At 42.2% G+C, this 12,266-nt stretch overlaps 1 protein-coding gene across 5 annotated transcripts in view; it reads left to right on the plus strand.

Annotated features, from left to right (window-relative positions):
- The window catches only part of CHSY1 (chondroitin sulfate synthase 1), an 89,549-nt gene that overhangs the window by 6,549 nt on the left and 70,734 nt on the right, over positions 1–12,266 (plus strand). The window contains exons 1-3 of one of the 5 annotated variants that reach the window (XM_055556881.1): positions 5,614–6,025; positions 7,947–8,059; positions 9,264–9,759. In XM_055556881.1, coding sequence (XP_055412856.1) covers positions 9,394–9,759 — 366 coding nt within the window. In that variant the 5' untranslated portion in view covers positions 5,614–6,025; positions 7,947–8,059; positions 9,264–9,393. Of the gene's footprint in view, positions 1–5,613; positions 6,026–7,362; positions 7,378–7,946; positions 8,060–9,263; positions 9,760–12,266 lie in introns of those variants that run through there. The other 4 variants (XM_055556884.1, XM_055556883.1, XM_055556882.1 and 1 more) reach the window with 4 other exon arrangements.

The following is a 12,266-nucleotide window of genomic DNA, read 5'->3' on the forward strand; positions in this document are numbered from 1 at the left end:
ATGCTTCCGAGGGAATTTAAAAGTGTGCTCAAGTATGTATTCTATGAAGTGGGAATTACACCAAGCTTTGGTGTCCTGCATTAGGAACTACGGACCATGATTGATTTCTCTAGTTTGTCCATTTTGTGATCTGCTTCTCTAATCTTTAAAAATACTGTGGCTGAAATATGTTTATTGGAATGAAGGAAAGTTCATAATATATCTAAATGACAGTAGGTTTTAAAACTGTATGCCAAGTATGAGACCATTTTTAAAATCAAATGAAATGTTTCTTTTTCTGTGATATAGAAAAGAAAGTATAAAAGATATACATACCATGATGCTGAATGATTTTTCATATTCTTGGCACTTTCTGTATTTTTGAGTTTTTCTGCAGTGAGAACTTATTTTATAATGAAGCTACATAACTACAAGTTTTTAAAAAACAGAGAGGTGACAGCTCTTGGGAGGAAGTGTGAATGCAGTTTTGAGTGTGTTAATTGCAGGTACCTGCAGGACTGCTGGGCACAGGGGGCGTGTTGGCCCTGGGTTCCCTGGGGCTTGAAGTCAGGGCCATTCTTGTTTCAGTAAATGACAATCATTCCTGCCCCCAAATGTAGGGATAACACATTTATGTGGAGTTACTATAACTGTATGTCATCAGTTACTGTATCTGTACACTTCCAGATGATACTGAGGAGAGTCAGGTGACAGCATTTTTAATGTGAGGGCTTTTGTGTATTCATAGTATTTTCTGCCTCCGTCTTCTGGTTCTGGATGAAATTGAAGGAATGAGAAACTTAGTTATGATGTAAAAGAAGGGGAACTGGGGCTTCTCTGGTGGTCCAGTGGTAAAGCATGAGCTTTACAACGCAGGGGACACCAGTTTGATCCCTGTTCTGGAAAGATCCTCCATACCGTGGAGCACCTGAGCCCGAGCCTCCGCGGTGGAAGCCACGGTGGTGAGAAGCCTGTGCCCCGCGACAGAGAGCCGCCCTGCTCGCCACAGCTGGAGGAAGCCTGTGTGTAGCAACAGAGACCCTCCACAACCAAAAGATAAATAAATCTTTTTAGAACAAGGTAGTGAAACTGTTCACCTCACCTTAATTGTCATGAACTGAAGCGTTCGTGGCTACTATATTTGTTCTGTAGTTAAGTATTTTTCTGTGGATGATTAAAAATGAGGTGGTCTGCTCTGATTTGATGTCAACTCTGGGCTTGCAAAGCCTGAGGATGATTGAAAATGTAGCTATTAATGCCATTAAAATGATTGCTTTGTAAATTGAACCTAGATGCAACCTAATACCAGGAAATAATTGGGCAGGATTTGGAGTGACAGAGGGACCCAAAGACGGAATGAAAATTTCAGGAAGTTAGTTTTGAATGAAGTCTTTTGGCATTTGAAATCAGCCCAAACTACGAAGGTATCCTTCGATGGGCAGGTCTTAGCCAGGCAGACAGATAACATGGCAGGCAGTAACTGAAACGGGTATAAGGCTGCTCTCCCTATCTGTGATGCCTGTTTTCTCAGCTGGGGCTTCCCTGGTGGCTCAGATGGTAAAGAATCCGCCTGCAATGCTGGAGACCTGGTTTCAGTCCCTGGGTTGGGAAGATCAGCCCCTGGAGAAGGACATGGCAACCCACTCTAGTATTCTTGCCTGGAGAATCCCCATGGACAGAAGAGTCTGGCGAACTGCAGTCCATGGGGTCGCAAAAAGTTGGACCCGACTGAACAACTAAGCACACGCACACAAAAGAGGAGGAGGGACTGCAGAAGTGTGGGTGATGACCTGGGAGAGCAGCGTGAGATGAACAAGCCAGCGGACGTGTTAGAGTCAGCCCTCACTGGTGGCCTGGCTTCCACGTTTTTAGCGGTGTGATCTTGGGCAACTTACTTACCTGGCTCTGAGCCTGAGTCTCCTCTGTAAAATGTGGGTCTTGGTACCTCTCGCATCTCATGGCATTGTTGTAAGGTCAAGCGTCTGATGCCCTCAGCATGCACTGCCCCTTACGCCGTAACTGTTGCGTTGTTGATGATTGTGAGGCAGGCTTGATGCCAGGGAGCACCCCAGCAGAAGACGACGACTGGCTTCACAGGAGTTGGCTGTGGGTTCAGGGTAGTTTCAAACAACACTGATTTTTTTTTTTTCCCTTAAAATTACATTTGAAAACTTAATTTTGTTTATGCATGGTTAAGAATTAGTTGTGTGTTTACACTTTTTAAGTGTAAGCAGCAAAATATAAACTTACAGCTTTCTAAAAGTAGCTAAGACTTGAAGCTTGGAAATGGACCACAGGATCAGAATTTATCTTCTGCTATTAACACTCCAAATTTTAATTCTTGTGTTTCATGGATGGTGTATTTGTGGTCTCTGTTGGTAAGTGTTTCTGTTGTTTGCTGTGAATCTAGGCTCAAAGGGCAGATTGCTCTTAATACCGTGGTGCTGCCTCCTGGGCTTGTGCCCAGGCCATTGTTGAGCTGGGAAGCTGTCACCCACCCCCCAACAGCTTTATTGGGTGGGGGAGCTCTTTAATGTTTGCTTTTAGCTTAAGTCTGGTTTTCAGAATTAATGGTAAGTGGTCTAATTTGATTTTTCCTTTAAAAAATTTTCCCAACATTTGTGATCCCTGTTATATGCTTACCCACCCGCTTCCAAAAAGACTTTGAGATTGCTCATGTCATATGGTCATAGCAGCGAGGCAGTTAAACATTTAAAACTAGGAAGCCACATACCCGGAAACCACATGCATAGAAGAGGGAAGCTGCAGCTCAGTACTCTGACTGCAGTGCTCCTGGAGGTAATGGGCTGAATAGGCTTGTGGTCTCCTGCCAGGGACATTCCCTCAGTTCCAGGAGAGGCTGTGAGTCCTCACTGGGTAGCCTGCCTGGGAAGCCCTCCTTGTTCTCCAGGCCCCTGGCTGCTCTGACTGGCAGTCTAGAACTGTCGTTCGTGGGCTTGTTTGGGAGGTTGAGCTAAGGCTGCTGCTCCATTGCGTTGTGCCTCCTGTAAGGGTGCTCGGTACCTTTGCTCCATTTCTTTCCCGTAGACACAGGGGAGAAACTTCCTTGAGGTCTTAGTATCTAGAACCGTTATCTCACTTGACCCTGAACAGTGGGGCCCAGTCTCGTGACTCATCTTGGTTGTCTGCTGAAAGGCTTACAACTAAATTTGGCACCGTGTTAGCAGACATAGAGGACGTGTGACAACTGATAAGGTCTCGCCCCTTGAGCTCACTGGGTAATCATGGTCCGGTACTGAGGTGGGCAGGCAGCCCCGACCCTGATTTTGTCTCTCTGCTACAGGTACCACCTTCATGCCTTGCTCCAACTTTCCTACTTTTGTTTTTCTTTTGCCTAATTTTCTTGATTATTCTTTTCATCTTGTATGCATTTTGGTTGTCTTAAATCCTTTCTGTAATAGGGAAGAATATAAATGTGTACATTTAATTACACAAGCATAATTACAGGAGCCAAACATCCTGGAGTGTGAAGTCAGGTGGGCCTTAGGAAGCATTACTACAAGCAGAAAACTAGTGGAGGTGATGAAATTTCAGCTGAACTATTTCAGATTCTGAAAGATGATGCGGTTAAAGTGTTGTACTCAGTATGCCAGCAAATTTGGAAAACTCAGCAGAGGCCACAGGACCGGAAAAGGTCAGTTTTCATTCTAGTTCCAAAGAAGGGCAATGCCAGAGAATGTTCAAACTACTTCACAGTTGCACTTATTTCACATGCTAGCAAGGTAATGCTCAAAAATCCTTTAAGCTAGGCTTCAGCAGTATATGAACTGAGAAGTTCCAGATGTCCAAGCTGGATTTAGAAAAGGCAGAGGAACCAGAGATCAAATTGCCAACATCTGTTGGATCACAGAAAAAGCAAGGGAGTTCCAGAAAAACATCTGCTACTGCTTCCTTGATTAGAATACCTTACCTGCCTCCTGTGAAACCTGTATGCAGATCAAGAAGCAACAGTCAGAACCAGGCATGGAATAACAAGCTGCTTCAAAATCGTGAAAGGAATACATCAAGGCTGTATATTGTCACCCTGCTTATTTAAGTTCTATGCAGAGTGCATCATGCGAAATGCCAAGCTAGATGAATCACAAGCTGGAATCAAGATTGCTGGGAGAAATATCAATAACCTCAGATACGCAGATGACACCACCCTTATGGCAGAAAGTGAAGAGGAATTGAAGAGCCTCTTGATGAAAGTGAGAGGAGAGCAAAAAGCTGGCTTAAAACTCAACATTCAGAAAACTAAGATCATGGCATCTGGTCCCATCACTTCATGTCAAATAGATGGGGAAATGATGGAAACAGTGACAGACTTTATTTTCTTGGGCTCCAAAATCACTGTGAATGGTGACTCCAGCCATGAAATTAAAAGACTCTTGCTTCTTGGAAGACAAGCCATGACCAACCTAGACAAACAGCATTAAAAAGCAGAGGTATCACTTTGCCAACAAAAGTCCATCTAGTCAGAGCTATGGATTTTCCAGTAGTCATGTATGGATGTGAGAGTTGGACCATAAAGAAGGCTGAGCGCTGAAGAACTGATGCTTTTGAACTGTGATCTTGGAGAAGACTCTTGAGAGTCCCTTGGACTCTCAAGGAGATCCAACCAGTCCATCCTAAAGGAAATCAACCCTGAATATTCATTGGAAGGACGGACTGATGCTCAAGCTCCAGTACTTTGGCCACCTATTGCAAAAAGCCAGCTTGTTGGAGAAGACTTTGATGCTAGGAAAGATTGAGGGCAGGAAGAGAAGGGGGACTACAGAGGGTGAGATGGTTGGATGGCGTCACTGACTCAGTGAACATGAATTTGAGCAAACTCAGGGAGATAGTGAAGGACAGGGAAGCCTGGCATGCTGCAGTCTATAGGGTTGCAAAGAATCGAATGTGACTGAGGGACTGAACAAACAAACAAACCTATCAATTCATAGGGGAAAGCTGTATTCTCCCTTCCTTCTTTGACTAGAAATTACAAAGCGATTTGATCATGAGTCCTTTCAAACTTACACTGTAACCATCAAACCACATATGTAATAGTGATTCGGGGCAACTCACAGAAAATCTCCACTTATTTATAAAACTTAATATAACTTTTAAAGCCTAGAAAATGTGAAAGAAAAGTACTCAATCTTACTCCATTTTTCTTTTAGTTTTTTTCCCATTGACTAGAGTAAAAAGTATCACACAAGTAAAATTATCTCTTGTCAAGTTCTATTTCTTTGGATGCTTTTTAGTTTGAAGCTTTCCCTTGGACTTAAAATTTTTTTTCTGTAACTGTATTTGTTGTAGAAAACATGAAGAAAAGTAAATCCCTTCTGATCCTCTATCCAAAAATAACTATAGTAAACACTTTGGGGTAGAGTTGTACATTATTTGTGTGTGTACTTTTGTTCCCCTATTAATCCATATCACGAGTATTCTATTGCTTGCTTTTAAAATTTAGCTACGTGAGTGTGTACCCAGGACAGTACTCATGCTGTAGATGTGGTTTTGTATAGAAATGTATTTTATGTAGTTTTTCTTAAAGTGACATAAATAGAGATGGAGACTGTTATTAAATCCCAATTCAGCAAAGGCATTCCTCAGCGAAGCTAATGTTGTCCAGCTGCGTGACTTCACTGTGATTTAACTCAGTATAGGGGCAGGGTTTAGAAGCCTGGAGGAAAGAAAGATTATTGGCTTGGCATTCGCAGATTTCAGTTATCTTGTCTGCTTTAGCAAAAGTTGGTTATCAGCTCATTGAAAAGTGAGCTTTCTGGCAGGGACCCATTCAAATGTTCTGTGGTTTGAATTGAGTAGGAGCTCTTTCCCGCCAGTTACAAATGTGTTGATGGCAAAGTTGATGTTTGCTTATGAAAATTAAGGATGCTAACCTGTTTCTGTCTCAGAAAGGGGAGGCAGTTTGCTTCTTCAGTAGCATTTTCTTCATTTCTTTGGAATTATCGATGCCCTCACCTTGGTTCCCCGAGGGTGATGAATCATGATTTGTGTTCCAGAACTCTTTAACTTTATGGAGCTAGTTAAGCTAAAGGTATCCTAAGTTAAAAGATCGTAATTTATCGAGATTAAAGGATTTACAACAACTCCATATTGAGAGATTTCCCTCAAATCACCAGCCATCTAAGCAAAGGCAGCATGTTTCCATGGGTTACCTGAGGAAAAGATAATAATGATTGGTGTTACCTTAAACTGCAGAGAGGCTTTCAAAGATGGTTTGAAGTTAGATTGTCTGTTTTTAAAATTAATTGCTTGCTCTTCCTGGACACATTAACGGCATTTCAGGTTACAGTTCAAGTATTAATCACTTCACCGATGGTTGTGCCGCTAGGGCTTCCATCTCTGTATTCTCTGTGGGGCAGCCATGGGAAGCAGAGCCAGACCAAATGGGTTTTTATTCTGTTTAGTATGAAGGATTGCGGTGTTTTAAGTGAGAGCGCTTTTAAAGTTTGAAGTCTTTTTAGACTTGCACCCTGATGTTGTCTTGAGGTTCATAATATGATAGAACTTGTCATATAGCTTAAGTGTCCGATTTTTAGCCAGAAACAAGAGAAGCAGCATTTATCTCCATGCTTTCACTTTGGGGTGTAATTTTGAGACTGACTATTCTAAGTTCAGCCCACAGTTTCCTCTCTCTCTCATTTTTATTTCAGTACCTTATTTTATTTGCAAACTCTTGTCTTCCCTAATGAGTCACACCTGTATACTTGCTTATCTCACACCAGGCTGGCGTTTTTAGATATAATAATCCACTTAACCCTCACCCCAACCCTACAAAACAGATATTTTTTATTATCCCCAGTTCACAGATAAGGATAGTGAGCCGCAGAATATTTTGCCCAAAGTGAAGGCAGGATTCTCATCCCAACAGCGTGAATCCTGAGTCCGCGCTTTTAGCCGTCACACACCGTATTGTGTCTTGAGAGCAGGTTTTTCCTGTGGAGGTAGACGTTGTCTTACAGCCCCTGTATTCCAGATAATCCCAGATGCTTTAGTATATTAATGGCTTGTGGAATTGACTACTTTAGTACTACTTTGAACTTGATCTGTGTTGTTAATCACAGAAGCAGTTGGGTGGAAGCTAAAACTAAATTGATTTTATTCATTACCCTTTTAAAATCAGCTGTGAGATACTACAGACTAGCTTTAAATTGCATTTCAGAAGTAGCATGAATGGTAGTATATTTCAACTCAAGTATGCCTGTCAATTTTACCTCTTAATAATTGTATTCTGGTTGTGTTTTGATAAAATTGGTTTCTTTGTGCACATAGGAATATTAATGTGGCTCTCTTGGAAATTTTTGAAAGATAAGAAACAAATGGTTTCTTCCCTTTAGCATGCCCACACATGTACAAAGATATCTTTCAGTCACTTACTTCACACGGGTGAGCAGTGTTTACTGAACACTGTTACAGGCAGGGACTGATATATGAGTTATATTTTGTGTAGGTTGGGGCTCGTTCCCATTTTAAAATGGACTTTCTCTTTATGGGAGGGGTTGATTTCTCTTTAAATTAATTGCCTCATTCCTGCTATGTTTGCATACTTCTTTTCAGGAGCATATCATTTGTAAAAATGTAGTAACCTGGTATATTTTCTGTAGTCCAGGCAGGTTTCATTTATGCCAAATTCGTTGTTAAGGGTTCTGTAACTGGCATAAGACCTATAGGTCCGTTTTAAATCCATAGGCATTAAGGGAAAAACATTATCAGGTGACGCTAGTGGTAAAGAACACGCCAGTGCAGGAAACAGAAGAGGTGCAAGTTCGATCCCTGGGTTGGAAAGATCCCCTGGAGGAGGGCATGGCAACCCACTCCAGTGTTCTTTCCTGGAGAATCTGGTGGGCTGCAGTCCATAGGGTTGCAAAGAGTTGGACACAGCTGACGCGACTTAGCACTCGTTACAACTACTGTACTATATACATTCTAAGATGGGCATTGTTTTAACATTTTAGCATCTCTGAAGTGAAGATGCATTTTGCAGTTGCTGGCATTATGTGATTACAACTGGCAGTATAGGCATATCTCATAGTTACACTGGAAATTTGTAGCTGCTGCAGAAAAACAGGTATCAGAAGAATGCAAGTCACACAATTTTTTTTTTACTTCCCACTGCATATAAAAGTTATATTTATGCTATACTATGGTCTTTTAAGTGTGCAATATCATTATGTTTAAAAACCAATGTACCTATGCTAATTTAAAAATGTTATTGCTAAAAATGCTAACCATCATCTGAACCTACAGAGAACATACATGTTTTTTGTTGATTTTTCAGTTGTTTTTCACTATCATCAATATAATTGTAACAGTTACCTACAATAAGACTATATTGGAAAGAATATCATTTGGAAACTAGGCTTTTTGACTGTATTAAGGCTAAATGTACGGTTTCATTTATTCTCTATGATATGTTTTTTCTAGAAGTCATTTGTATATAAATGTATTTTTGTAGCTAGACTACTTCAACTCTTAATATGTAGCATAAAGAAAGCATAAGGAAAAATGTAATCTGATGGCCTTAAATCTGTTGTTTGGCAGCAGAATTCGTCACTGTTTTTTCTTAATTGACCCCTAATGTTTCCTCTAGCAGTGGGATGAGCAGTTTGCTATGAAAGGCGTATGTTCCAGAGCTCAGGGCCCTTCACCTTGACTCCAGAGGCTTCCTGCTGTTTTACAGTATAAAGGCCCCATCGCTGGGGGCTTCAGGCCCTGCAGCTTTCCCCTGCTCTCCCCCGAGACTGACCCTGCGCTCTGGGTCTGCTGCACCCTTCATGTTCCCCCGCCGCAGGGAACCAGTCCCTCAGATGCACTTCAGCTGGAGGATCTGTGTTTTGCTCACCACTGCATCCCTGTGGCCTAGCACATACTTGGCACTTGATGAGTGTTCCAAGAAAATGTGTTGAATGAACAATTTTATTGTTTAATCTTTTGTTTTATAGAGCAGAGGGTTTTATAGGTGGGGAGTCGGTAGTATCAGAAAATTAACCTGAATATATAGACTTTGATTTTCCAGCCTTAGCCAAAGCATAGTTATCTGGGAAGTATTTTAATATTCATCATTCTTTTTTGTTGGGATTCCTTTGAAAACAAGTTAGAACTTTGCAGTACCCGGTAGTGTGGGTTTCTGTTAAGGAGAAGCAAGCATATCAAGTAGTTTTTTTATCATCCTTTTGAATGTACAGTGATTCAACATGAGTCGATATGGGAATTTATAGAAATGGGAAGCTTGGAATGAACTGTTCTCTCACTGATGTTTATTTTAATTCCAGGACGTGGTCCAAGACAATTCCTGGGAAAGTTGAATTCTTCTCTAGTGAGGGTTCAGACACATCGATCTCAATTCCAGTAGTGCCACTACGGGGCGTGGATGACTCCTACCCACCCCAGAAGAAGTCTTTTATGATGCTCAAGTACATGCATGACCACTACTTGGACAAATACGAATGGTTTATGAGAGCAGATGATGATGTTTACATCAAAGGAGACCGTCTGGAGAGTTTTCTGAGGAGTTTGAATAGTAGTGAACCCCTCTTTCTTGGGCAGACGGGACTGGGCACCACGGAAGAAATGGGGAAGCTTGCTCTGGAACCTGGCGAGAACTTCTGTATGGGGGGGCCTGGTGTGATCATGAGCCGGGAAGTTCTCCGGAGAATGGTCCCACACATCGGCAAGTGCCTCCGGGAAATGTATACGACCCACGAGGACGTCGAGGTGGGAAGGTGCGTCCGAAGGTTTGCAGGGGTGCAGTGCGTCTGGTCTTACGAGGTAAGAACAAGAAGAAAATCTGTTGATTTTGTCATTAGTTCTGGACCAGTCATAGGAAACTATGATAATGTCCTCCTTAACACTTTAACAATTGGTACTAAGTTATTATATATTTTTACCTTAGTTCTTTTGAGTTCTCTCTTACTACCTTTTCTCTTAGCTTTTAAATTTACCTTCTGTACTTTGGTCCTGAAATTTTGGTTAATGATGGCATTTGGGACCCAAAGAAAAGGGTTAATACAGGTCATGGTGATACTTTCATGATTTTCCCGAAGATTCATTTACTCTGACTTCTGATTCTGCAGATGTGATTTGCGAGAGTGGCCTTTTTCTTCCAGAGGCCTGACGCCTCTCATCTGGTCATGCTGACCGCATAGTTTAGAGACTTACATGTTTTGAATTCATAAAATGAGTAATAATGTAAAACAACCGACAGTATTTGGGTTTGCATTTATTTTAAACCTTGACTTTCTTACAGTTACTAAGATCTAGAAGTTTGCAATACAGTTTTCCTTTCAGAATAGGCAGTTTATGAGTTATATTGATACATAAGTGCAATTTTTTGAAGGAAACCTACTTGGAGATGTTTTCTTTTTAATAGTTCTGGAGAATATGAGTTAGCTTTTGACTTTTCTGTGTTTATTGGCAGATGTTCACCTCTTGCCTGCAGTTGCAGGATGTGATATTAGTCAGAATGGAAAAAATTATTTAGGTTGTGTTGTGTTTAGATGGATAAACTACTGATAGTTGTGAGGCACAGAGGGGATTGCTAGACCTTTGCCCAAGAAAAAGAAACGCAGCTTCAGATGTAAACTGTTAGCCTGTCTTCAGAGTTAATTTTCTGAAGTGCTTATGTGAAGAAATGGTGTTCTTGCCTGTACTTGTCTTTTCCCTGGACTTCTTTTGAAATGTCTCCTAATCATACTGTTTCTTTTGTTTGAACTTTTAGCGAAGTGGACACTTTCAAGTATACAGACAGTAGTCTTCCTACAGTTTCCAAATACAAAAGATGCCTTTTGAATCAGAATGCCATCTGAGTGAACCCTGTCATCTCTGTCTCTTCCTGTGCCCCTCCATCCACCAGCTGTTGCTCCCTGGATTGAGGGGAGGTTCTGTTTTTCACGGATTTTTGCTGCTAGGAAAGCTATTTGGGAATTTTGTGGAGTTTTAAACAAAATACAGCTACTGTATTCTTGCATTTTCCTCATGCTTAATTAAGTAGTTTTAACTTGAACATGTTTCATCATGTTTAAAATGTGCAATGCCCTCTGTGTTTTGGAGTGGTTTATACTGCCCCTGAGCGCTGAGGCGCTGGCCTCCTTGCTAGAAATGTCGAGGATAGGCCCGCCTTTGAGGTGTGCCAGGCACGTGCCAAGTCGCTCCCGTCCTGTGTGACTCTCTGTGACCCTACGGGCTGTAGCGCACCGGGCTCCTCTCTTCATGAGGTTCTCCAGGCAAGAGTACCGGAGTGGGTTGTCATGCCCTCCTCCAGGGGACCTTCCCAGCGCAGGCATCAAACTGTCTCCTGCGTTGGTGGGCAGGTTCTTGACCGCTAACACCGCCTGTTAGGCACGTCCGTCTCAGTGTTTTTGCACTGTTAGACCTTATACACTGCTAGGTAGACGCCAATACTCAGTGGACTGAGTTATCAAGAACTTAGACCTAACATTAATGCCGAGATAGAGGGAGGAAGTATTATCCTGAGGTTGTAGGGCTTGGGAGCCAGTTTGAGGGGCTATTTTTCTTTTCACGATGTGATCGCCAAAGTTTTGTAAGGCCTGAAGTGAGGGTGCTGGAATCATCCCATTTGTATACTTGGAACTGCTGGTTAGACTTCATGGGTCTGGTAGGTGACCTTATTAAAAAAAGGGCCTGGTGGGGAGGAAGCTCCCGTCACTGCTTGTGTGACCCGTCACGCGTGTCCCTGCCCAGGGGCTCCTGAGTCACCTTGGATGCAGGCCCCACTCCTCTGCATATCTCTAAAGCCTGATGACAGTTTTTTCTAGATACTGCTGCTTGGCCTCCACAAGACTTACACCAGATGACTTTCCTTCTGTGGGAGAATATCTTTTACCTGGGCCTTCCCCAGAGGCTCAGAGGTAGGGAATCTACCCGCCAGTGCAGGAGACTTGCATTAGATCCCTGGGTTGGAAAGATCCCCTGGAGGAGGAAACGGCAACCCGCTCCAGTATCCTTGCCTGGGAAATCCCACGGACAGAGGACCCTGGCGGGCCACAGTCCATGGGGTCCAAAGAGTCGGGCCTGACTGAGCAGCTGAAGAACAGCAGCAGTCTTTTACTGCAGGGTAGTTTGTTTTTTCACTTTAAATATGGGATTTCTAATATATGCAAGTTATGAATTCAAGTGTAGTCCAATTCATCATTCTTTCCCTGTGTGGTTTGTGCTTTTTATGTCTTAAGAAATTCTTCCCTTCCCTTGGTCACAGGAACTTTATATATATTTCTCTGTAAATTTAATTTTCACATAGAGTTTTTCACTGTCATTTT

This window comes from Bubalus kerabau, chromosome 19 (genome assembly GCF_029407905.1).
Source record: "Bubalus kerabau isolate K-KA32 ecotype Philippines breed swamp buffalo chromosome 19, PCC_UOA_SB_1v2, whole genome shotgun sequence".
NCBI lineage: Eukaryota > Metazoa > Chordata > Mammalia > Artiodactyla > Bovidae > Bubalus > Bubalus kerabau.